This window comes from Onychostoma macrolepis, chromosome 09 (genome assembly GCF_012432095.1).
Source record: "Onychostoma macrolepis isolate SWU-2019 chromosome 09, ASM1243209v1, whole genome shotgun sequence".
Classification (NCBI taxonomy): Eukaryota; Metazoa; Chordata; class Actinopteri; order Cypriniformes; family Cyprinidae; genus Onychostoma; species Onychostoma macrolepis.
In genome coordinates this window covers 31381590-31409563 of record NC_081163.1, presented here as the reverse complement: position 1 = coordinate 31409563, position 27974 = coordinate 31381590, and the positions used below count along the sequence as shown (strand labels likewise).

The following is a 27974-nucleotide window of genomic DNA, read 5'->3' as shown; positions in this document are numbered from 1 at the left end:
TATGACACAAAGAGTTGCTCCCTATGTAGAGCGTTCCAAATCAGTCACTTATGAGGTTCCACTTCAGGAATGCCATGCTCAGGTGAAAAAAAAAAAAAAATGCACTTCCATAATGTAGCCTACTTAAAGTGCTCTATTTTCATGCACTAATTTTGTACTTAATAAACTAAAAATGATTCTTTATTACTTATTAAGATATACTTGAGAACATCTAAGTGTACTCGACAGTGCTATTTTGGGACACCATGAATATGAATTAAACGTGCTTTTAACATACTATCTCTGTATTTTAAAAATGTATTTAGATACCACTTGTAGTACTCTTGAGTATACTGGTGTATAAAAAATGGGTTCAAGTGTACTACAAGTGGTAAAAAAATACATTTTTAAAATACAGAGATAGTATGTTAAAAGCACATTTAGTTCATATCCATGGCATCCCAAAATAGCACAGTTGAGTACACTTCTTTTTATCTTTATCTTAAGAGTTTATATTAAGAAGAACTAATAAAGAATCATTTTTAGTATATTAAGTACAAAATTAGAGCATGAAAATTTTTTTTTCATCTGGGGGACAACACACCAAGTTATGAAATGCCAAAGTTTTTTCTACATACTTACAATTTATTTTCCCCACTCATTTTATTTTGTTGCAGTCTCTCACATTTCATGTTTCTGTCAGGTCATCTCTGTCGCCAATGTCTCTAGTCACAAAGTGAATATATTAAAATCAAAAGCTGCATTAAATATTCCTCCAGTCCATTCCTCACCCCACTCATTCGTCTTTTGCCTTCATATCTCTATCTGTCACCCACCCTTCCATCTGTCTTTCCCCCATACTGCTTCTTTTTCATTCCTTCTGCTCAAGGGCGCTGGGTGAGCGCATCTGTTGCAAATGATAGCAGTGAGAAAGACACATCCTTTCAAATGTGTCCCCTCACCATAAGAATTATTTATCAAGTTTTTTATTTAGTAATGTGGTCATAGTGATAGAACTGCTTCCACACCAACTACCATCACTCTGACATGTTATTTTGAAGCATATGGTGTATGGTCCATGAGAATAAGTTAATTATCTGTGTAAATGATGTAAATATGGATTAGAGTCTTGTGGATTAATGGGATTTGGGTTTTATGGTGCTTTGAATCATTTAAGACTCCCCCGGTTAGAACATTGTTGCAATATCCAGCGTATGAATTTTACTGCAAATGAATCCGGCACTCCGAGCAGATGCAGTAAGAGGAGGGCTAAATCTGTGACCTGGATACACATGACAGGCTTTATTTTTGTCTCTTTCTCCATTTCTCTTGCTCTCACGGTTGTTTTTTCGCTTCAAAAAGTGGAGTTTATGTGTGGGTTCCTGTGGAGGTGTTTGGCAGGAAGACAAAGATATGCAGAAATTCATGTACAGTCATAACCACATACACTCCAACACACACTGAACCAGATTCACTGGTCAAAATGGTGGTGGAAATGCAATGTAATCAGTCTGATGTGCTTTACACGACCGAATTTGCAGACCTTGCATGTTGGTAATTTCCTGTGCATGCATGAAGGTGTTAACCCAGTGCAGAAGGGAGATGAAACTTGTCAGAGGTAATTTGTGGCCAGTTAAACACTATTGCTGAGCAGTTAAGCTGTCAGGATTCCATCAACACTGAGAGCGAGCAATGAGACACAACAGAATATGACCTTTATCGTGAATGACACTGCATTCTAGGGTGTTTTGTTCCTGCGTTCTGTCTGTGCTGTTTATTTAAACTTGTTGGTGTATGTACAATCTATGTCTCTATGTCAGATTCCTCAGTTTATTCAGCGTTTCATGAGGTTGATATCACATTAAAAGTAGTTTATTGTTCTTTTCCTGTTTTACCACAACACAATGCTTTCCTGAAGTATAGATGTCTCATTGCTCATATCAGAAGTGTTGCAGTATAGATAGGTGTAGACATCATTCATAAAGTTCTACACAGTTGAATAAGTCCTTCAACTACCAATCTCGTTAAGTTTGACCCAAAATGGCAAAAGCTCTATCAGATCCCAAAAGCAAATAACAAAGACTGCTACCGGTGTGCTGTAGCACAACTGAAAACTTAAGCCATTCAAATACTGAAACCTCTGTTGGCCAGAGAGTGATTCATCTTTTCGGAACCACTGGAATGTTGGTAGAGTACACTGTACGTTTTTTAAAGCTTAGCTTAAAGTTGTGAGGCAAAGCTTGGCCAGGAAACAGTATTTGGGATGTTATCATGACTTAACAAGCAAGAGTGGTGAACTCTCAGCTCCATTTTACCATGTTTGAACCGATACCTGCTGAATTCCAATGACATTGCCACCACCACCAAGATTTTTGGTATACCACTAATGAGCCGTTACGCTTTTTTTGGCTAAAGGTTGCAAATGCCTTCTAGTAGCTTTGGTTCAGTTGAGCAGCAAGTTCATGGCTGCGCTCCGAAAGCTCTACAATGCTGCCTTTGGAGGCAGCATTCCAAGGCAGGAAGGCAGCAAGGCACGTCCGAATCCAAATTCTGCTTTACTTCCTGTCTCCGGAGGTACCTTCTTCTGATCTAATTTTGAAGGCAGCATAGGTGTATCCTTTGCTGCCTTTGATATCTCACAATCCCATTCCATAGCGGTTGAGCTAAAAAAAATAAAGATGGCGTCTGAAAGTTGCGTTTGGTGGTCAGTTTGTGTGTAAATGTATATTTCTGACTAACGTTTTGCACTTTTGATGTTATTTCTAGCGAGAAATTAGTATTATAGTAATTAAATATTCGTTTAGTTATCACCAAAACTTGTTCTATTTTGTTGTTGACCATTAAACTGTTACGCTGCCTCAGAAGCCTGTCCGAAATTTTTCATGACGTGCCTTCGTGCAAAAACGATGCCTGCAAAGTCATTGCCTCATAAGGCAGCAAGTCAGCTGCCTAGGTTTTCGGACGCAGCCCATATCTCATCTCAGTTCTCACAAAGATGCGTTCTGTGTTCTCGTGTCCTTCCAAGTTCGTTCCTTCAAGGAAGCCTGGCAAGACCGGTCTCCACAAGAACACAAGTGTCCATTCTTTGAGAAACAGTCATTATTTCCAGTACTTCGACAGCATCAAGCAAACTGTAATGGATAGGCTAATGTAGATTTCTCCAGATCTTTTTGCACATCACTTCATCATGCCAAAATGTTAGGACAGGAAATAAAAACATATTTAGTGTGATTGTGCATTCTGCATTTAGACAATACACTATATTTAATTTATGAGCTAACTGCCACCATAGAAGCTAATCATAATATGCTTTCATTTAAATATCCGTTAACCGTTCGATATTTATTTCCCGCGTCGCATCTCGCGCTTCCAGAGTACCGTACAGCCGCACTGCAGTAACATACCTCAGCCTCTCTCTCCCTCAGTCTAAACCCAAAATTTATCCACTCCCCTCCCCTCTTCCTTCTGTCCTTCCCCAAACCTCCTACCTCCTCTCATCTCTATCTCCTCCATTCCTCACCATCCGCCTCTACCTCTCTCTTTCTGAGGCTCGTGTTTCTGTGTGCGAGGGGTGTGTGCAGCGGTGGGCGGAGTTAAGGACTCGTCAATCAGCGGCGCTACAATAGCACGTGTGGCGGTCATGGTCATAGAGCGGCACGGCGGAGTCGACGAGACTGCAGGCTGCCGATAGGAGAGAGAGCGAGCGGCCGGTCATCTTATCCATCCACCGCTCCTCCTTCACTACAACCACAACCGTCTCTGCAACCCGATCGCCCTTTAATAATGCACGGGGAGGTAAAGCGATTATCAGCGGCCGGGCTCTGAATGATGTATCACACCGGTTACTACAGCACCGCACCGGAGAGACCGAACCTGTAGCTGTGTGATCCACGGAGAAAATGTCACACTATCATTTCATCAAATGCTGTGAGTAACAAGCAGCGAGAGAGGCGTCTTTCCTTACATGCATCTGCCCATGATGTCATTTCGCCAATGATGTCATTTTGCTGGAGAGAGTGATTGAGAGGCAGGAGGAAGATATGTGTGTGATGATGTATGTAGGGTGTGTATCTGCATGCAGGTCAAGGCAGAAGATATCAATCAGAATTCGTGGGTGCTTATTGGATGTGAATGCATTAACACACTAATTGCATGGAAGCACCCAGTGCATTGAGAGCGGATGATGAGCTGTCAGGATGGTGTGTTGGCTTTGGTGACTTTTGTGCATGTGTGTATGTGTGAAGTTGCAGCAGGATGCGGCAGCAGTGTAAAAGTTGACCGGTGGCTCCTGGATCTGCTGCTGCAGGTGTGTAGGAACCTCCTGAGGGAGTCTGCTCGCTTTCAGACAGACGGCCGGTGGGTGACAGTCTGACAGCCTCTGCAGGATCCCTCTCTAGTGTGTATAGCTTTGTATTTGTGGTGGGCGTGTGGTTGTGAATGTGAACACGCCTGTACAAGAGAAAGTGTCAGGTAGGATAATGGAGAGAGGGAAGGGGAGTGTTTTAGACTGAAACGGATGTAGCGATGGTGGCTGGGAGGATGGAGATGCTGATGTGGGAGAAGGTGGTAATCAGGAAGCATTTGTGTTGCCAGCTGCAGATGAAAGGCAGTTGTTAAACCCGTCCTTTCGCTACCCCTCTCTTTTCATCTTTATTCAGAGACTCCTTCATCTCTAATGTTTTATTTTTTCTCTGTATGTTTTGCTCATTTGAACGCACACCCACACACCCCTCTGTCGCTTTTAGTAGATTATATTATGCTTTTGCTCTGTTGAATTATTTTATGTTTGTTTGTGGCACTTTCCATGGATGGAGTACAAACTGGGTCCAGAAAAATGATTTTGCATAACCTATACAGAAAATGTTGTTGTCAACCTCAGGAAGTCGAATAAATATTTTTCCCAGTTATTTTATGAGATTTGTGACCCTTTTAATATTTGGGGCATGTCTAAGTAACCAGTTTCAGACTAAATTGATAAATTTACATGTGACCGCTTTCTAGTTTGGATCAAATGGTGGTTTGCAGATTGATAATCTTATATTTCCCATTTATTTAAGACAAATGTTAACTTAAATTGGATAACAAGATTGGGCTTGATGAATTGCCAACACTAACATTTTTGTGGAACAAGTTAATTATTTGTCACGCTGTACAAAAGTCCCAAATTATGTTATAATAATAGTTAAAAAAAAAAAATAATAATAATAAATATATATATATAATATTGGGGGAATGCAGCAACAGGGTTGAGCTGAAATGCTAAAATAAATATAATTTTTTTTTGTTATAAAAATGAGTTGTTACATTTTATTTATTTGTATTTTATAAAATATAAGTTATTTGGTGAACTGAATGTTAGTTTAAAGTATTGCAAAATGTATTGTTTGATACAGTTGAGAAGGCATGACAGTTCAATCTTTATTTAAGGTGAGAAGTAAGTAGGGATACAGACATTTGATGCATCTACTTTAGTTATTTTTGCACTAGATAATTTGATAAAACTATTAATGCACCAACATTTCGGCAACCTAAAATATTCAGTTGAAATGATAAAAGAATTCGGCCATTATATTTTTGGGAAATCCAAAAACTGATGGTGTGTTTTGATAGTGTCTCATGCACACCAACATGTGACCAAAACTGTGACTTAAAATGACGCTAAAGTAGCAATATGTAAAAAAATTGTCTGCTGAAATATAGAGAAGTGGCTTATTTCTGATAAACTTTACTACACTTAGTTTACAACTTGTTCAATTAACCAAATTTCATTAACAAAACTCTTGGCTAAATGAAAACTTGCATTTCGATTTCTGTTTTCCAGTAAAACATTAAATTGGATCTAATAGCTCTCACTTAAAAAAAAAAAAAAAAAAAAAAAAAAAAAAAATATATATATATATTATTTGTGGCTATAATAATTTACTAAGAGTAATAGAGCAAAGTGTATTGCATTCATGGAAAGTGCCTTGTGCTGTCACTTACTACTCCTCCCTCTCCTCACCTCACCTTTACTCTTCCTTTCTGTGTGTTTGAGTGGACAGAGACTCAACGGTGGCCAGTGCCAGAGGCAAACAGTGAGAGAATGTGCAAGGTCGCACACTCAGGTGCAAAGCCAGCAGAACATTGTGTGTGTGTTTATGTGTGTGACTAGTGCACTTCTCAGATCCCCCTCAAGGTTTGAGATATAGTACAGGAGACAAGTGCATGCTTACGGAAGTCTTTCACATTTGGGTTTGTCTGATCCCATCAGTCTTGTGAGAGGAAAGAAAGAAGATATTTTTACAGTCACTGTATCCTCTGTGTGTTCACAAAGTTGAGTATGTTTATGTTTGAAAGACAAAGAGAGAGTGCTCTCTTTCTAATTTATGCTTCCCTATTCCCCTGCCTCTTATATTAACAGAAGCTTGTACGATACTCCAGTGTAAATCAATACCTGACAGCCTGGAAGCGGAGACTCAGAAGCAACCAAGAGAAAGAAGGAAACCTCACCCATCTTCCTCTCTATCCCATCATTCCTGCCATTCACTGCCTCTCTCTCCATGATTTGTTCAGTCACACATGAGTGACACATTTTGGAATCAGTCAGAGGTGTCACCAACTCAGCCAGTACCCATGACACAGTGCATGTGTGTGAATTTCAGTATTGTGTATAAAACTGTAAAATGTAAAAAAATTTTGCATTAATTTTCTATAGCTGCATTTCCATTACAGATTTTTGGAAAACTTTTCCGATTTATTTTATAAATGTTGATTTAAAAAACTATTAACCAATGTTATGCAACTAAAAAAATTTTTTTACAAGGAGAGCGTCTTCTAGCATGCTTATGAAACGTGGCTGGTAAAAAAAACAAGCCTTGACTAGAGTGGCTGGGTCGGAGCCGTAATGTGCTGCAGATGTGTGCAGTGTAAATAAGGGGTTATCCAACCATTAATGGCACTGAAATCCGCTTATACTTGAGAGCGACCACGTATGAGTTGTTTTTTGGAGGTTATGTCATGATCATGTGTTTTTTTTTAAAAAATTTTTTTTTATATATATATATATATATATATATATAGCAAAAACGTCTTTGTGCTCACTTGAGGTGGGTTTTTTTTTTAGGCAATTTAAAAAAAAAAAAAAAAAGTAAAGGAATATTTCGCAAAACTGGATCGGAAACAGTTTTTTTGCATTTACAGGTCTCCTGGCGCAAATAAACAAAAATTAATAAAAAAAAAAAAAAATGTATATATATTTTTTTTTACAGTAATGGCCAAAAATATCGGCACCCTTGGTAAATATGATCAAAGAAGGCTGTGAAAATGAATCTGCATTGTTAATCCTTTTGATCTTTTATTTAAAAAAATGCAGAAAAATCTAACCTTTCATTGGATAATAAGAATTTAAAGTGGGGAGGGGGGGGGGTATCGTTATGAAATAAATGTTTTTCTCAAATACACGTTGGACACAATTATTGGCACCCCTACAAATTCTTATGAGTAAAAATATCTCTGAAGTATATTCCCATTCATATTCGCAATTTTGAGCACTCCAGGGTGATTATGAACATGACATTATCCAGCCATGGCTTCCTGTTTCACAGAAATATAAATAGGAGGGAAAACGAAGCCCAAATTCCCTTAATCAGTCATCACAATGAGAAAAACCAAAGAATATATTTCTGATGTGCAGCAAAAGATAATTGAACTTCACAAATTAGTGAAGTGGCTTTAAGAAAAGAGCTAGAGCAGTGAAAATTCCCATTTCCACCATCAGGGCAATAATTAAGAATTTCCAATCAACATAAAATGTTAGGAAACTGCCTGGAAGAGGACGTGTGTCTATATCGTCCTAATGCATGGTGAGGAGGAGAGTTTGAGGGACCACATTCTCCAAGGACCACAGCTGGAGAATTGCAGAAAATAGATGAGTCTCGGGGTCAGAAAACCTTAAAAAAAAATTGTCAAACAGCACCTACATCACCACATGTTGTTTGGGAGAGTTTCAAGAAAAATTCTCCTAGCTCATCCAAAAACATACTCCAGCATATTCAGTTATCAGACACGAATGGAACTTCAAATGGGACTGGCTTCTATGGTCAGATGAAACAAAAAAATTAGCTTTTTAGCAGCAAACACTCAATATAGTTTTAGTGAACACGAGGATAAAAAGTACCCCATGTGTACAATGAATATTATTAGTATACTGCTGTATTTTTGATGTTGTGGGCCAATATTTCTGCTGGAGGTCCTGGACATCTTGTTTAGACGCATGGCATCATGGATTCTATCAAATACCAACAGATAAAAAATCAGAAAGTGACTGACTCTGTTAGAAATCTTATAATGGGCCATGTTTGGATCTTCCAACTGTACAATAATCCAAACACAAACCTCAAAAACAACACAAAAATGGGTCACTGAGCACAAAACCAAGCTTCTGCTGTGACCATTCCAGTCCTCTGACCTGAACCCTATAGAAAATGAGTAGTGAACTGAAGAGAAGAAGCACCAACATGGAGCTGGGAATCTAAAGGGTCTGGAGTGATTCTGGATGAAGGAATGGTCTCTGATCTCTTGTCAGGTGTTCTCTAACCTCATCAGGCATTATAGGAGAAAATTTAGAGTTGTTAAACTGCCAAATGGAGGTTTCAAAAAGTATTGAATAACAGGGTGCCGTTAATTGTGGCCAATGTGTATTAGAGAAAAACATTTCTTTCATAATGATATTTCCCCCCCATTTTAAATTATTTTTATCCAATGAAAGGTTAGATTTTTGTGAATTTTTTTAAAATAAAAGATCAAAAGGATTAACAGCTGCAGATTAATTTTCATGATCATATTGTGATCGTGTCTTCTTTGATCATATTTACCAAGGGTGCTGATATTTTTGACCATGACTGTATATGGGTTTTTTTTTTGCGAAATTAACGTGTTTCCATTGGGCCTATTTTTATTTAGCAATTTCAGTCTTATAGATATTTGATCATTGTGTTTATGTCTTTTTAGCATGACATTGCAGAAAAGAGAAACAAGAGAAAACTTCAACTTTTAAAAAACGCGTTGTGTTTTTATATGCAAAAATTCATATCACAAAAATTCAATTCACTTTATAAAGCAAGGTCAAATCTTTAGTATACATTAAAATATTTATATATATATATATATATATATATTCCACTTTCCCTTTTTTGGTTCTACCTGTTTACAAGACAAGCCTCATATCCAATATCTCTGTTCCCAAGCTGAATTTTCCATTGGCTTTAACTGTTAGTACTGCATTTTACCTTTTGAGTTTTGAATGGTCTTGTGCTAATTCATCTATGCAAAAATCGATTGTGATTAATTGGATAAAATCCCAAAAGCAACTTTTTTTTTTTTTTCCCTGCCTGGACAGCTTTAATGGTTTCCACACTGGTCAGATGAAAAGTGTGGGTAAAGGCCATAACATGCCAGACCGATAGCAAAAATCTAGTGGTGATGAAAGGCAACTTGTTGTGTGCATCTGGACTAAAAAAGTTGTGATTGAACACACCACGAAGCCTACAGTCAATGGCCAACTATAGCATGTATGTTTTGCGCCTGCGACTTGCGACTGTCTGTATCAGCAGGTGGCAAATCTATATTTGTTCAGAAAAAAGACACTGAAAATAGGACTGCCGATATACAAACCATAAACAAATCAGCATTTGCTTACCATTTTGAATATGAATCATATCGACCACTTTCTTGAAAATATGTGTTTGGAATGCTCAAGTAGTATAACGAAAAATGTTGTAAGATGTCGGATTGGTGTGTCATGGCTTTTATACTGTACCTACTGTAGATGGCAGGAGAGGTGGGACCAACTCCAAACATCTGAAGACGGGCAATATGGTTCAAAATATCTGCCTTGACTAGAAAAGCTTTGAGTGTTTGTGTAAGCACGTACAGACAGATCTGCTTCGTAAGCCTATCACACACTGTGGAATCGGATATGCATGCATGATTAGACGTATAGCAAATTTGGACACATCTCTGATTTAAAACCACATTCGAAAGTGTGTATAACTGATCTTGTGCATTTTTAAACATATGCAACAGTATCCAAATGGGGTCAGATGTGACTAAAAAAAATGTGTAAACGGAGCCCTGTTTACATTCTTAATGCACTTTCATAGTCTACATTCTCATGGCCCTGAACCATTGGGGTAATGCTAATCAATAGCCAACCTGCTGTTTAGCCGTTGTTGTAGGCAATCCAGACTTTCTAAATCCTGTTCTTAAGTCTAGCTATTCTAGCCAGTGGTTACAGGTGTTATAAGTAAAATTTTTTTGTTACTGTGCATCATATATCCAGACTACCTGACTGATATCACTTCAATAAGTGTTCATAAGGATGAAATGATATTCCCTTGATGGTGAACTTAAACGTCCCAGTCAACGTTGAAGCCTCAATGTCCCAGTTAACATTTAGCTCCCACTACTTTCTTGTATGTACAGTAGCACCCACTTCTCACAATCAATTGCAGATGTGTAAAATCAAGTCCTTCCCTAGTTTCTTTCCCATCCTGTTCCACTCTGAAATGCATCGCACTGTAGACAAAAAATAGGTAGGAAATGCTGTTTCAGCAGAGGTCTATGTCTGTAACGAATTTTGGTGTGTGGGTGTGTGTGGGTGAAGGCTGTGTTTGACTTAATGCAGTCCTCTATAAAACAGTTATGGACTCTCTCAGTGTAGGCTGTAAAGAAGCCTGTAAGAAACAGACGGCAATGAATGTGGTCAAGAAGAAACCGCTGGAAATGTTGGTGATTGAATGGTTGAATATAAAACAGGGGTGGATGGGACTGTAAAGAGGCTGTAAAAAGGGAACGAAAAAGGCTGATGGTTTTATTAGACAGAAAGAGAGTTAAAAGAAAAGACTGCAATGGAGAACAGCTGAAGAAAGAGACAAACCCGAGACAGGATTCTGAGAAATACAGCAGTTCATTCCTGGTTCACTCGGTCTCATGCTGGGACTAGCAGTAAAGCAGCATCTAATTTCTGCCTTTTGGTGTATGAAACTGTTCTACTAATGTCCGAAGCCAAACTGCTTTCTGTTCCTCACCACTGGAAACTTATTTGACTAATTATGCAGATAAGCAGTCAAACAGTACTTCTGCCTTGGTTTTGCACTACTATACTATACTGTTTTATGTTGAAGGAATAGTTCACCAACAAATTAAAATGTTGTTGTTTCTTTCTTCTGAGGAACAGATATTTTGCAGAATGTCCTGCCTCCTGTTTTTCTATATAATAAAATTAAAAGTGAAGGGGGGCTGTCAAGCTAAAAAATAAATGTCATGAAAACAGTACACATGGCTTATGTGTGTAGTTGGTATTCCAAATCTTGAAGCTAAATGATGGCTTTAAACGGCTTACAAGTAAGGATTTTAGACCCGGTTGGGCCAGTTTTTCTTTTTTTTTTTAAATGTATACATTTTATATTATTTACTTTATTAAAAATTCATGTTTAAAATTTATTAAGCACAACTCAATACAATACAATTTAAATGGTTTATTTGATAATATTTAAAGCTAAATGTTTTTTTTTTAATTCACTCTTTTAATTACTTTTGCTTTAAATGATTAAAACGCTATTTTGTACTTTCCCCCATCAAATATTAGTGTTAACTTTTGCCATAATAGCTGTAAGTTATTACGTTCATAAACACATTAGTTAAAAATTATTGCACGCTTGGCAAAACGTTGTTTTGTTTGTAACTATCAGTCCAATTCTTGCTGATGCTGCCATCACAATTCATTTTTGCAGTTTTGACAATGTTATTTTTGTTTGCCAGCTCATTATACCTACAGTATAGCTGACAAATAAACATGCAAACATAATGAATGATAAAAATGGTCACCTTTGAGTGAACTGTTCCTTTAACTCTGCCTATAGCCTTGTAGAACCACAGACAGAGCATTTTACCACACTTTTTCAGTGTACTCGGTATGCAACATGCAAGATTATGTTGTTACGCTCATATCGCGACCACCACAAATGATTCATAATGCCTTCCATGTCTTGACCTACATTAAAACTATTGCTTCTTTCCAGTAGCCAGATGTGTTCAATTCAGGCACTCCAATTTATTTCTCAATTTTACTATCCTACTTTGCGAGACAACCATCAGCTCCTAATCTCCCTTCATAATTTCTCTAAATGGAACTGCAAGCTATTACCATTGCCAGGCAGAATGTAGTAGGTCAATATTCCTCCGTGTGCCTTTAATCCACATGATCTTCACTCTCTTGGCTGAGTTTGGATCATGCTCGTTTGATTCCGTGACTAAGAAAGAGTCTCTGAGAAATATAGCTTTATATGAGCTCTGAGCTTGTGCCATACAGTCCTCTGATTATACTGTATGTGCTGCCGTGCTACTGTGCCACTGTCCCACTGTCCCACATATCTGTGGCTCACTGATAGCAGGCTGAGGGGGAGATGAAAGCTCTTGGCTAATTCCCTTTGTTAATGGAATTGCGTTCATGCTTCCTCTCCGTGTGTGTTGGGGGGTGTTTTCTGGGAATGTTACACTGACTTCAGCTTATGGTTGAGTCTTGTGGATTCTGTTCAAGGCTTTAAATGAGGAAAAATGTTTTCCACAGCCATGTTGAGTGGAGCTGTGGAAATCCCTATTGCTCTTAGTGTGCCTGACATTGCTGTGGGTTTGAAGGGCAAATGTTCACGGCACTGCATTTAAATCTGTAGGCTTTGGAAGTACAGCAATTATAGCACTTACTTGAGGAGCTGCGAGTCTTAGAGGTGTGTATTTATGTGTAGGTTTGAAGATGAAGGTGAAAAAAGGGTTTTCTCAATTCTCCTGATGCCCCTTGTGTGGTACCAAATAAATGCACATTATGGATGTTGTCAGATGTTAGGTGAGAGGCCAGGAGTGTGAAGACCTTATCTGGCTCCTCTGAGGTTTGTGTTGTAGCTCTTCTTTCTACAGTGGCGTTCCTGGGAAGAGACAAAGGAGAGAAGCTATGGAACTGATTTTAGGGTAATTGGATTCTTTTACAACCAAAGGCTTATTTAACTGCAGTGCCGGAGCTCATTTTAAAATGTCTTTAATCTTCACAGTCTTATCAGAGTAGAGACTGAGTCAGCACAGAGCGAGAGAGAGCCCCGTCTGCTGCTTTCCTCAGTGAAGGCAGCATTAGAAAGGAGAAAGGAACAAGATGAGGGATGAATAATTCTGCTTCTGCAGCCCATTCTGTTGCAGATCTTAGAGAGGAGAGATAGCAAAAGTGTTTCTTGAGCTGCATATTACAATGATTTTTGAAGGATCATGTGACACTGAAGACTGGAGTAATGATGCTGAAAATTCATCTTAACCATCCCTGGAATAAATTACATTTTAAAATGTATTAAAATAGAAAATAATTATTTTAAATTTTAATATTTCATAATAGTACTGTGTTACAGTCACAAATAGATTAGTTTTCATTAAAAAAATATATATATATTTAAAATGAATTAGTGTGTGTGCAGCCAAAAATTATATTTTTATATATTATAAATTAATATATTTTCAAGTACATTTGAACCCATCTTTCATTCACTAGTACACTCAAGTGTACTACAAGTAACTAAATACATTTTTTAAATACAAAGATAGTATGTTGAAAGTGCATTTTATTAAAAGTGCATATTCATGGTGTCTCAAAATAGCACAGTTGAGTACACTTAGATGATCTTAAGTTTATCTTAAGAAGTACTAAAGGATCATTTTTAGTGTATTAAGTACAAAATTAGTGCGCGAAAATAGAGCACTTCAAGTACATTATGGAAGTGTACTTGTTTTTCACCCGGGCAGTTATACAGTATATCATTCAGAATCCTCCTACACTTTGGCATGTTCTCTTTTGCCTCAAGTCAGTTGTGGTTTGGGATCAACAGTTTGTTTTTCTCTCACATTCTCTGTTTTTGTCTCTTGTCCTGAGGCTGTTTTTAACTTATACACTGCACTCCATATGCCACTTTGTTTAGCGTCTCACCCCTCCCCTCACATGTGCCCCACAGTGTAATACACAGTAAAGCAGACTATATGCAAATCGCCTCACTGAATGATGGCATATGTGTTCTTCAGTGTCCGTTTGTAACAGGTGTGATGCTGTAAGCAGATAGTTATCTCTCCCGGAGCAGATCGAAAGCATCAGTCATGCTCTCTTTCTCTCCTCAGCCGGTGTCTGATTATCATCACAGCTCAGAGCACAGAGTACAGATCCTCTCAACAGAAACATCATTTTCTTTATCAGTACTTTTGTCTTGATTTCCAATAAAACTCCTAAACATCCATTAAACAAGATACATTTACTTCAACAGTATTTGTATTAAATAAACATGGCCTTGACTTAACTTCATAACCAGCTCAGCTAGCCAGTATTGAATTGTTTCAGAGAGCTGTTTTTCCCTCAGGGTCTTCTGACATCTGACTGTGGAAATATTATATATTTGCCTTAAAAAGTTCATAGAAAAAGTTTAAAAAGTTACAGTTTTTTGTGCTTTTGGGTCTTTAGTCTAAGACTAAGATTAGTCATTGTCTTTGTAGTTTAAGTAATGTTAATGCATTTTCTTCACGACTTGACCTAGAGATCCAGCAGAGCTCAGCGGTGGTGTTCCATTTTTATGGTTTAGGAGTCAAATTAGGTTACTGAAATGCTACTTTCACTCACAGCTATAAAAGGTCCCCATACTATATTACATCAAATTGCCTTTTTAAATGCTATGTGCCTGACCTCTTACATCCTTAGAGACAAGGACTGGGAGGGTAGAGGAGCAGTTTGGACAGGTTTTGGAATATGCATTTTGTCTAACAGAATTATAATTTCCATTGTTAGCATCACATTCCATCTTCCATCTGTCTCTAGATGGAGTTTTGTCTTCTAAGGCAGTGTTTTCCAACCCTGTTTCTGGAGGCACACCAACAGCACACATTTTGGATGACTCCTTTATCTGACCCATCTATTTTATCATAGAGTTTCTTCTACCGTAACAAACTGATTCATTTAATCAGGTGTGTTTGATTAGGAGGATTTCCAAAAATTGGAAGTACTGTTGGTGTGCCTCCAGGAACAAGGTTGGAAAACCCTCTAAGTTCTATTAAACTGATATGTGTTGGTTAATTGTATACAGTATTAATTGTATATGGGTTTGTTCTATTAGTAGAATGGAATAACTTTGTGTCATCATAAGTTCTCTTGAATGAATTGAACAGAATAGAATATATATTGTTGTCCTCATCAGATGATGGTCGGTGAATTGATGACAGGAATGATCTATTCTAATATGTGACCCTGGAGCACAAAAGCAGTCATAAGTAGCAGAGGTATATTTGTAGCAATAGCCAAAATTACATTGTATGGGTCAAAATTATCGATTTTTTTCTTTTATGCCAAAAATCATTAGGATATTAAGTAAAGATCAACATGTTCCATGAAGTTATTTTGTAAATTTCTTACAGTAAATATATCAACTTGATTAGTAATATGCATTGCTAAGAACTTCATTTGGACAACTTTAAAGGCGATTTTCTCAATATTTCGTTTTTTGTACCCTCAGATTCCAGATTTTCAAATAGTTGTATCTTGGCCAAATATTGTCCTCTCCTAACGAACCATACATCAATGGAAAGCTTATTTATTCATATATATCACATATATTCAAAAGTTCTGTTGAATCAATAAATGCAACAGAAAATAATAGATCTTTTTGTCGTCATCATAAACTGAATAGAACTGATGATGTTTGTACAGATTCTGTTGAATGAATAAATGAATGTCTTTCTTCATTTGTAAGCTGTTCAAAGTTTGCTATAGATAGTTACAGTTCTTTACGTAAAAATTGTAATAATATCTCACAGTATTACTGTCTCTACTATTTTGATCAAATGAATGAAACCTCATGAGCATAGAGACTTCTTTCAAAAACACTGAAAAATCTTACTGACCCCAACATATTGAACAGCAATGGAAAGAACAGAATTAATTCTTCTGTCCTCATCATATATACTGTTCAAAGCATAGAATAGAACAGATTATGATGGGTTCAGTTGACTGAATAGAACTGCTCCTTCTGTGTTCATCAGAAGCAGTTTCATATAGAGTAGAATAGAATATGATGGATGGCATTGTGACCCTAGGAAAGGGTGAGTATTGTCATTGGGGTTTTTGGCTTTGTTTAACAGGCATGTGAGAACATGATGACACAGAGAGTATATGTGTGTGTGTGTGTGTGTGTGTGTGTGAGTAAAAGAGAGAAGGCCGAAAGAGCTCCCACTTTAATTTGTCTACAAAGGCAGACTTTCAAACTTTTATTTCCCTGGCTGAAGGGCTTCTGGTGACCTGAATTATCTGAGTAATTACAGATTTGCACAACGCCGTGTCTAAGAGGGAGAGAGAGAAGCCGTCGTTCCTAAAACACAGCCTTGAGGGAGAGGACTGATGTGCTTGTGATTGCTGTGATAGAAGCGGCTGCATCAGCAAGGTCAAATAAACTCCTTGTAATTCATCCAAACTTTTTAACTCTCGTTTGAGCACTGATACACTCAGCCTCTTTTCTAACACGAGCTCATCTTCTCTGTGGATATTTCTTACTCATCTCTCTCCGGGTGAGATGGGTGGTGAGTGGCTTCATAATGCATGATGTGTGCGGCTGGCACCGGCTCAGCTGCAGGCTGAGGATGGATGGAACGTGTGAGAGAATGACTGAGCAGCTCTGTGATTTGCAGCAAATGAACCTTGAGGAGAAGGGCAGCCAGTTTGACTTAAACGTTTCAAACCTTTAATTATTTATCAGCATTAAAATTTCCTTTTAAATGTAAATGGTGATACTTCCACTTGTGTCTGTGAGTGGAATGGCGATGTGTGCAGGGCATCTTAAAGTAAATGAAATAAGAGTCATGGACTAATAGTAAGGGGAGAGATTTCATAAGTGATGCAATGTGGTATATCAGTGCCTGACTGATATTAATTTTTTGGATGACTGATGTTGATAACAGGGTAAATAAAGATAGTAAATAACACATGCTGTAAAGAAATGTGTATTTGCTTTAATGTAATATAATATATTTACAAAAAAAAAAAAAAAAAAAATATATATATATATATATATATATATATATATATATATATATATATAAATAATAATAATATATATACAGGTGCTGGTCATATAATTAGAATATCATCAAAAGTTCCATTCAAAAAGTGAAAATTGTATATTATATTCATTCATTACACACAGACTGATATATTTCAAATGTTTATTTCTTTTCATTTTGATGATTATAACTGACAACTAAGGAAAATCCCAAATTCAGTATCTCAGAAAATTTGAATATTTACATTTGAGTTTCAATAAATGAGCATCCTTACAGTATAAATTCCGGGTATCTCTTGTTCTTTGAAACCACAATAATGGAGAAGACTGCTGACTTGGCAATGATCCAGAAGACGAACATTGACGCCCTCCACAAAGAGGGTAAGTCACAGAGGGTCATTACTGAAAGGTGTGGCTGTTTACAGAGTGCTGTAAAGCATAATAAATGCAAAGTTGACTGGAAGGAAGAATTTGGGTAGGAAAAGGTGCACAAGCAACAGGGATGACCGCAAGCTTGAGAATACTGTCAAGCAAAGCTGATTCAAACACTTGTGAGAGCTTCACAAGGAGAGAACTGAAGCTGGAGTCAGTGCATCAAGAGTCACCACGCTCAGACGTCTTCAGGAAAAGGGCTACCAAGCCACTTCTGAACCAGAGACAACGTCAGAAGCATCTTAACTGGGCTGTGGAGAAAAAGAACTGGACTGTTGCTCAGTGGTCCAAAGTCCTCTTTTCAGATGAAAGTAAATGTTGCATTTCATTTGGAAATCAAGGTCCCAGAGTCTGGAGGAAGAGTGGAGAGGCACAGAATCCATGTTGCTTGAAGTCCAGTGTGAAGTTTCCACAGTCAGTGATGATTTGGGCTGCCATGTCATCTGCTGGTGTTGGTCCACTGTGTTTTCTGAATTCCACAGTCAACGCAGCCATCTACCAGGAAATTTTAGAGCACTTCATGCTTCCTGCTGCTGACCAACTTTATGGAGATGCAGATTTAATTTTCCAGCAGGACTTGGCACCTGCACACAGTGCCAAAGCAACCAGTATCTGGTTTAAGGACCATGGTATCCCTGTTCTTAATTGGCCAGCAAACTCGCCTGACCTTAACCCCATAGAAAATCGATGGGGTATTGTGAAGAAGAAGATGCGATATGCCAGACCTAACAATGCAGAAGAGCTGAAGGCCACTATCAGAGCAACCTGGGCTCTCATAACACCTGAGCAGTGCCATAGACTGATCGACTCCATGCCATGCCGCATTGTTGCAGTAATTCAGGCAAAAGGAGCCCCAACTAAATATTGAGTGCTGTACATGTTCATACTTTTCATGTTCATACTTTTCAGTTGGCCAAGATTTCTAAAAATCCTTTCTTTGTATTGGTCTTAAGTAATATTCTAATTTTCTGAGATACTGAATTTGGGATTTTCCTTAGTTGTCAGTTATAATCATCAAAATTAAAAGAAATAAACATTTGAAATATATCAGTCTGTGTGTAATGAATGAATATAATATACAAGTTTCACTTTTTGAATGGAATTAGTGAAATAAATCAACTTTTTGATGATATTCTAATTATATGACCAGCACCTGTATATACATACATATACACTCATTGCCAAAAATATCGGCACCCTTGGTAAATATGATCAAAGAAGGCTGTGAAAATTAATCTGTATTGTTGATCCTTTTGATCTTTTATTTAAAAAATTCACAAATATCTAACCTTTCATTGGATAATAAGAATTTAAAATGGGGGGGGAATATCATTATGAAATAAATGTTTTTCTCAAATACACATTGGACACAACTATTGGCACCCCTAGAAATTCTTATGAGTAAAATATCTCTGAAGTATATTCCCATTCATATTCACAATTTTGAGCACTCCAGGGTGATTATGAACATGAAATTATCCAGCCATGGCTTACTGTTTCACAGAAATATAAATGGGAGGGGAAACAAAGCCCAAATTCCCTTAATCATCCATCACAATGAGAAAAACCAAAGAATATATTTCTGTGCAGCAAAAGATAATTGAGCTTCACAAATTAGTGAAGTGGCTTTAAGAAAAGAGCTAGAGCAGTGAAAATTCCCATTTCCACCATCAGAGCAATTATTAAGAATTTCCAATCAAAATAAAATGTTACGAAACTGCCTGGAAGAGGACGTGTGTCTATATCGTCCTAATGCACGGTGAGGAGGAGAGTTTGAGTGGCTAAAGACTCTCCAAGGACCACAGCTGGAGAATTGCAGAAAATAGTTGAGTCTCGGGGTCAGAAAACCTTTAAAAAGAATTGTCAAACAGCACCTACATCACCACATGTTGTTTGGGAGGGTTTCAAGAAAAATTCTCCTAGCTCATCCAAAAACAAACTCCAGCATATTCAGTTATCAGACACGAATGGAACTTCAAATGGGACTGGCTTCTATGGTCGGATGAAACTAAAAAATGAGCTTTTTAGCAGCAAACACTCAAGATGGGTTTGGTGAACACAGGGATAAAAAGTACCCCATGTGTACAATGAAATATACCGCTGTATTTTTGATGTTGTGGGCCTATATTTCTGCTGGAGGTCCTGGACATCTTGTTTAGACACATGGCATCATGGATTCTATCAAAAACCAACAGATACAAAAATTAATAAGTGACTGACTCTGTTAGAAATCTTATAATGGTCCATGTTTGGATCTTCCAACCGTACAACAATCCAAACACAAACCTCAAAAACAACACAAAAATGGGTCACTGAGCACAAAACCAAGCTTCTGCTTTGGCCATTCCAGTCCTCTGACCTGAACCCTATAGAAAATGAGTGGGGTGAACTGAAGAGAAGAAGCACCAACATGGAGCTGGGAATCTAAAGTGGTCTGGATGAAGGAATGGTCTCTGATCTCTTGTCAGGTATTTTCTAACCTCATCAGGCATCATAGGAGAAAATTTAGAGCTGTTAAACTGGCAAATGGAGGTTTCAAAATGTATTGAATAAAAGGGTGCCGTTAATTGTGGCCAATGTGTATTAGAGAAAAACATTTATTTCATAATGATATTTCCCTCAATTTTAAATTCTTATTATCCAATGAAAGCTTAGATTTTTGTGAATTTTTTAAATAAAAGATCAAAAGGATCAACAATACAGATTAATTTTCACAATTTGATCATATTTACCAAGGGTGCCGATATTTTTGGCAATGAGTGTAGAATTCTGAAATTATAGATTTTTCACACACACACACACACACACACACAAAAAAAATGTTAAAGTACACACTGTAACCAACAGTGCACTATTAGTAATGATAGAAAGGCAAACAGTATAATTATTTTTCATATAGCCTACCATTTACCACTTGTTTTTAATAATAATTAATTAGGAAGAGTTGGTAAACAAAGACAGTACACTATTGAAGACTGATAATAAGAGTTGTCAAAATAAAAGTCTAGCTTCATGCACTTGTCAGAGAAACAAAAAAACTTATCGATTGATGCTGATATTTAAAAAGTATTGAATATCGGCTGATATATGAATCGATCACTAATATAAATGAGGTGATTGTTATTTAAATCATTAGATTTGCTAGCTCTTTTTTTTTTCAACCTTATCACTTAAAAACCATTACTGTCATGGTGCAAGATGCTTAAAAAAGAGCCCGGTCTCATGAAAATGTGAATAAATAGTACGCCAAATAAAAACGAAAACTTGTGGTATTGATACGCAAAAATGCACTTTGCACGTGTTTGGCATGCATATAATACACAATTTTCACGTGCATATGATACAAAATTTGTTGGCTTGCATTATGATACGCAGTTTTCGCGTACATATGATACGCATCTACCCCACAACCCTAATCCTACCCATCGCGTAGCATATACACGCCAAAGTCCATTTTTGCGTATCAATACCACGGGTTTTTGTTTTTATTTGGCATACTATTTATACGCACTTTCATGAGATCGGGCTGTTAAAAAAAAAAAAAAAAAAAAGTGAGATGTCAATAAAAAAGCTATTCCTTAAGACCAGTTCTCCAGAAACTTTGAGCATTGCTGGTAATTCTGGATACAAGTTGGAACTTCAGAGCACATTTACCCTTTCCTCAGTGATTATCTACACTCTCTCTACTATTTAACAATAAAAGTTAAACTCAACAGCAGAGATGAAGAATTCATAAAGATGCATTAGAGTTGTTGTGGAAGTAGACCACAGGTTGAGACACTTTTACTGAGGATTCACTGATGGATCAGTTTGTTTAGTGGTTGCTGCATCAATGCATTTGCTGGACATAATTCTGTGTTAATTAGGGTAAAGTTTAATAGTCCCACAATGTTTGTTATTCCATATTTCCATAATTTACCCAATTATTTAATTGCATTCTCTTGGAGGTTCATGCCAGTGATTGTTTAATAATTGCCTCACAATAACCTACAGTATATGTCTCTCAGTGGGGGCGGTTTTCTCCTTTATTTAAAGCCCCTTGCAGATCCTAGAGCGTTCAGCAGTTCTTTACAGTGTGAGTACAGGGATGGCATTGGCTTTGTTCCATGCTACTGCAGGAAAATGCTGAGTCATGATAATTCAGTCTCTAGTGCCGTATGTGGAGCGAGTCTCGGCTCTCTCAAGGTTAAACAGACACACTACTCAGCAGAGTGTGCCAGATAAGATTGGAATGGACTGAGCTTTGAGAAACACACAGAGCTATCTGTCTGGCATCGGTCTTGTTCTTGTTCTGGTTAAGTAGAGGACATAAAGACTGCATGCTAATTCACATATTGCCTGTACTAATAATGGTATGCAAGACTAGAATTAGTGTATCCCAAATATAGTATGATGAAAACAGTATGCCAAAGGTGTCAAATGGCATACTTTCAAAGCAGAATTAGATCAAATTCTTTTTAAGGCAAGCAAGTTCACTTAGCTGCCATTTTGGACTTTTTTTTGGCAAGATTATGAATCCGTAACATTTTACGTTAGACACTAATAATCATAAATTAAGCTTAAATCAGTTTAAAATCTTAAATGTGATGACATTTGTGAAAAAATAGTTTATTTAAAAAACAAAACAAAAACACATCGGTAATATCGGAAGGTACTCTTTACCTTGACAAATATATTAAAGCACTTTTATTGAAAATGATTAAGATGTAAACATGTTATTACTAGTCATGCTCTGTGTTTGATAACTGATATTATTCCTTCTTCCCTCTTCCACTCTTTCCTCATCTTTCACCTTATCATCTCCCATCTATCTCTTACCTGAACCATCTGCACATGCTCTCCTCTTTCTCTCTGTGTAGGTTGTTTTCAGCTATGTAACGTGTTCAGGCAGAACATGGAGATAGACCAGTGTCTGCTGGAGTCTCTGCCGTTGGGCCAGCGTCAGAGGCTGGTCAGACGCATGCGTTGCGAGCAGCTGCGGGTCTACTACGAGCGCGAGCGAACGCTACAGAAGCAGAGCTTCCCCAAGCCCCGCTCCACCAACCGCAAAAAACAAAGAATCAGCTTCAGGCTTTCAGACATCATCCAGGACGCCATCATACGACACGATGACAAAGAGGGTAGGAAACCTATGTTTGTTTATCTGTTACGCTATTTTGTTGTAAACTACACTGTAAAATTTCTTTTTAGAAGTTGTTAATAATAATAATAAAAATATTTTTGGAGTCTGTTTTAAGAAAATGCATCAAAATTCCATGTTTAATACAATGTTTAACTAGTTGTCTGAGAGAGAATTTTTTCTACACCAAATTCTTTTCAGTGCATAAGCAAGTTAATCATATGTTGATCGAAGACCAACAAGTTGTCACTCAGAAATGCTATTTATGGGGTAATTTGCATAGGGTATGTTCTTAAATTTAAAATGTTAAAACAGAACACAGTGAAATTTAACTTAAGGTTTGTTTACAGGCATGTTAATTCCAAGTCAAGTCCCTATTCAGGGATTTATCTGAACCTATTGGCAGTTATTTGTGCTTGTTTTAAAGATAAACTCACTTCATTTTGTTGTTAAATTTCTTTGTCCCCTTCCATTTAATCTTTTTTTTTCTCTTTACTTGGCCTTAAAGTCTTAAAAAATCTTACATTTTCCCCTTAAAGGGGTGGTTTACTGCTTTTTTTCTTTGCTTGATTGTGTTTATGGGGTGCAATATAACATGTCTTCGTGTTTCGTTTGTTAAAAAACGCCTTATTTTTCACCTTATTTCACCTTTATTGTAAGCTGCTTTCTCCTCTGTCATTTGAACAACCGGTTGACTTCCTGATTCTATGAACCCACTCCCTCAGATACAGGCAATGGGCTCCGATAGGTTAGTTGGGCCGGTGTGTTGTGATTGGCTAAACTGCGTACTGCACATTGTCCGGAAACTTCATGCCCATTACCTTTACGGGCGACAGTTGCAAATGTAAATAATGTACGGTCAAATGTAAATAATGGTGTCAATATTGCCGTATCAGTTTGAGCCAGAATCAGACCCAGAAAGCGGTAATGAAGAGAGTCAAGCAGAACTTCCGCAAGCACGGCTCTTACAAAACGTTTCTGAATGGAAGTTTGCTGTTGTGATTACATATCAATTTTTGAAGTTTGTACACGTTTGTCTTATACACACAAAATAGCATCAAACTAACTGGCTACTATAACCAAACAGCGTTGGCTTGTGTTTACGTTCTTGATCAAATCGAAAAAATTACGTCATAAAGTATAAATGGAAAATACATTTACAAAATTAGTACATAATTACAAATTCGGGTCCAAAATGTTTGTACGCGTTTGTCATAGACACACCAAATAGCATTTAACTAACTGGCTACTAAAGCCAGCGTTGGCATTTGTTTATGGCCTTGATAAAACTAAAACATTACGTCTGAAATTATACTTGCAAATAAGTTTAAAATTATGAAATCTTACTTACAGGTTGTGGCCCAACAACTGCTGCCTCTGGTTTTAAAGTTGGAACTGCTCCATGTTTTAGTAATAGTTTCTGTGTGAATCCGGCATTGAACTCGTGTAGATTCTAGAAGCTTTCTTCCGTAAAATGCGCAGCACAGAGAGCTAAATTAGGATTGTAATTGTCAGGAACATAATCAAACATAAATTTTAACATAAATTTTGTTGACGAAATACAGCATCCGTAGGAAGCCCGAACACAGAAGACCTGACAGCTGGGTGAAAATAACACCGCAGAACATGGCCTTGCCCCCTTTTTTGCATGTTCCGGAGGGAAGGGTTGATGCAAATTTATGGGTTTGTTACGTATGCAACCCGGGAAGTATCTCGTTGTAGTCCCATATGAGTCGTTTTTGTAGGCATTAAACTTCCTGATTTTTAAAAGACAATATCTCCGCTTACGTTGAACTTTCAGCGCAGCAACTTTGCAGATACTGTTCATGCACCAACAGCAACATTACACACTATTTAAAATTAAAAAAGTGATATCGCAGTAAACCACCCCTTTAAAGGTGCCATATAATGGAAAACTGTATTTACCTTGGCATAGTTGAATAATAAGAGTTCTGTACATGGAAATGACATACCGTGAGCCTCAAACACCATTGTTTCCTTCTCCTTATGTAAATCTTGTGAATGCAAAAGACCACTGAAAAATAGGTGAATCAGAACATAACACCGACTGTGACGTTACAACGCCCCCAACATTTGCATATACCCGCCCATGTTCTATGCCAGCCGCCAGTCAAACCTGCACAGCCGAATCATCAGAAGTTCTGCAGGTATTGTGAAGAAACAAATGAGGACAACAGCGAAAAATGGCAGATCATGGAAATAAATGTTATGTTCCAGGCTGTGCAGGGGATGTGAATTGCAGGGATGGGTTGGTGTATGTATTCAGAAAGGCACGGAAAGCAAATAGCGCGTTCTAATAAAATAACGCAAGCCACTAAAGGGACATGGTTAGCTCCTTGCTAGCGGTAGCCTGTTACATTACAGTACATAAGATTTTACTTGACATTACGAATGGATGATGAGGATGAGGATGATGGCGAATGATTTACAGACCCTGAGCACCACTGACAAGCATCTGATCTTATAAAATGTGTGGTAAGTACTGCTGCTCCATAGTATAAACAGAGTATGTGCAATCGCGAATCTCGAAAGTGAAACTAAAAAGCGATCGTGCATTCGAAAGCAGTTTCATTGCCCTGCATATTAATAGCGGCTTATTACCCGACGATATAACTGCGCAATAAAGTATTGAAATATATATTTTCCCTGTGTTTCCTTCCTGCTGTGTGAGCTACTGAAATGAGCCGCACTGTGAAACAGCCAATCAGAGCAGAGCGCAATATTATTATTCATGACCCTTCCAAATAAGGTAACAACAGACCATTTCATTCTAGGGACAAATCCTAGGGTTTTGTAAAACCGTTTCTGGAATTTGTGCCCTTACCTAAGCCACATACCTTCTATGTAGATATCAGAGAACAATTTAAAATATCGTATCAATGCATTCTATGGCACCTTTAAAAAAACCTGCAGAAACCCTGTTTATTTCTATAGCACTTTATACAGTACGGATTGTGTCAAAGCATCTTTTCAGAGATAAATGGGAAAATAGCAGAATCAGTTATGGAAACTCAATTATGCAGCCCAAAAAAAACATCAAGTTCAGTGTTGTGACTGAACTTACTAATGTACGCAGTCAGTACATTTTTTTTGAACGGCAGTGTACATGAAGAAAATGTACTTTTCCCCCACTGTCCTCAGTCAAGTTTTTGGCTCTTCATAGTAAAAGGGTTTAGGCACCTTTAATCTAAATAGTGACACTAAAAGAAGAGAATTAAAAAGGAGTGTGCTGTCTGTTTGTGTGCGAGTGTGTTTGTGTTGCAGAGAGAGAGATTGAGAGGAGTGGCTTAGTCAGCGGGGCAAGCCGGTGAAAAAGGCCAAATTAATTTCCAGAAAGGCGAGCCGTCACAGGATTTGCCATTAGCTGCTGAGTATTAGATCATTCCTCAAGCTGATTATGAGCCAGTCAAAAAGCTAATATTCAGAGTGTGCCACGCCACTCCTGCGGGACAGGCAAAAGTAATCTAATCAAGAGCTTGCGGGGGAAAGGAGCTTGTGTGAGACAGGGTGACAATCACAGAGCGGCCACCTTCTGCATCATGAGCAATGGCGCAGGCTAAATGAATTCAACCCAAGTCAGCTATTTCTGTCTGTGACTTTGCGGTTGGGAGTGGCAGAGCTGTTCTCATTCTGCTTATGCAAGATAAAGGTGAGAGGCCTCTCGTTTTTTAATGTAGTGCCATCCATCTGAAGGCAACATAAAACTTTATTACCCAGCAGAGCTTAAAGTACTGCATTTTAAAGTCAAACATACACATTTCCCAGATGATACAGATTAAGGGAGAACAGTTAGGAACACTGAAACGAAACATTATTTATTAAAAATACCTGCTGTTTGATCTATTATATCTGCTCGACACTTAGTTTCATACAAGCAATGAGGCTTCTCTCTTTTTAATTGGGCGTGATGGCTGTATTCTTTGATTCTGAAGTCTCTCCATTCCACAGTTTGTTCAATTTTATGGCTTGATTGGCCTTTGATGACACATTTAAAGCTATAAACGCATGGTTAATTCAGATGTTACTCAGTAATTCCTGTGTTAATTAACTGTCATATGAACAACCAGTCGATAGTAATGCTGATATAAAGTTTCATTAGTCTTGAGTGCTTGCAGTAATATTTGCTTCATTTAAAGACAGAAATCACAGAAAGTAATAACTTCTGATTGATGGATTCTTTCACTGACGGATTCGTCAAACTCAAACCAGCAACTTCTAAATTCCCAAGTCTTTTTGAATTTATGAAATAAAATAGCTCGGAAAGGGGTGGTCACATTTCCCATCGTTTGGCAAATTTTTAGTGGGTGCAATCCATTCATTTCATAGAAATCCAGTAAAAATTGTGAAATTTCTCAATTTTCCCGTGCAGATTTCGCAACAGGTACAAATTGGTGACTTGTATTCACTGGGTTGACCAACAAAAAAACTGCTTTGTTTGAAAGTGACTTCTGTGTGAGTTGAGCTACATACATCACTACACTATTGGCAATAGTCAATGGACCTTTTTCGCCTGCAAAATATTGCATACATTTCGCTAATGTGACTGCAGGGGTAATTTGTTATTTGTTACACTGATGTATAGTTGTTTTTGCCTCACAAAAGATGTCTTTTGTTGTCATTTTATTTATTTATTTATTATTTATTTTTAAATGTATATCATCACTTTCAATTCAGGCTACAAATTTGAAACTTTAATAAAAAATAATTAGCCCCACTTTATATTAGGTGGCCTTAACTACTATGTACTTACATTTAAATTAATCATTTGATACAATGCACTTAATTGTGTACATGCATGTTTTACATATTACTTCTGCAATTAATTTCTGTAATTACATTTATAATTACACACTTGACCCATCCCTTACATCTTAACCCACTCTTAAACCTACCCATACCACCAAACCTGTCCCTAACCTTACCCGTATCTCACTTCAATAGCAGCAAATGTGTTTGCTATACAGTAAGAGCACAAGTACATTGTACTTTATGTAAGTACATATTAGTTAAGGCCGCCTAATAAAAGTGGGACCTAATTTATTTTGTCATGGTTGTAAAAAATGCAGGCAATAAAAACAATACTCAGAAAATTATACTGTTTGGCAAAGTTCTGCCTAGTATGTTTCATTTGGTATGTCTCCCACCCCTATTACAGATATAGTTGTACAACTGAAGTATGATATTTTATATCTGAATAAGTTGGATTTCATTGACTAAATTTGGAAATGTTACAATACGGAAGTTAAATGAATGATTTTAGGGCAGAGGGGTCTTAATCCTGCTCCTGGAGGTTCACCAACATGCAGAGTTTAGCTCCAATC

At 37.4% G+C, this 27974-nt stretch overlaps 1 protein-coding gene across 1 annotated transcript in view; it reads left to right on the top strand.

The window, feature by feature from the left end:
- Positions 1-3422: 3422 nt before the first annotated feature.
- Positions 3423-27974, top strand: part of myo16 (myosin XVI) — a 207122-nt gene continuing 182570 nt past the window's right edge. Inside the window, 2 exon segments of the mRNA XM_058786814.1 lie at positions 3423-3906; positions 22373-22633. Coding sequence (XP_058642797.1) covers positions 3879-3906; positions 22373-22633 — 289 coding nt within the window. The 5' untranslated portion in view covers positions 3423-3878.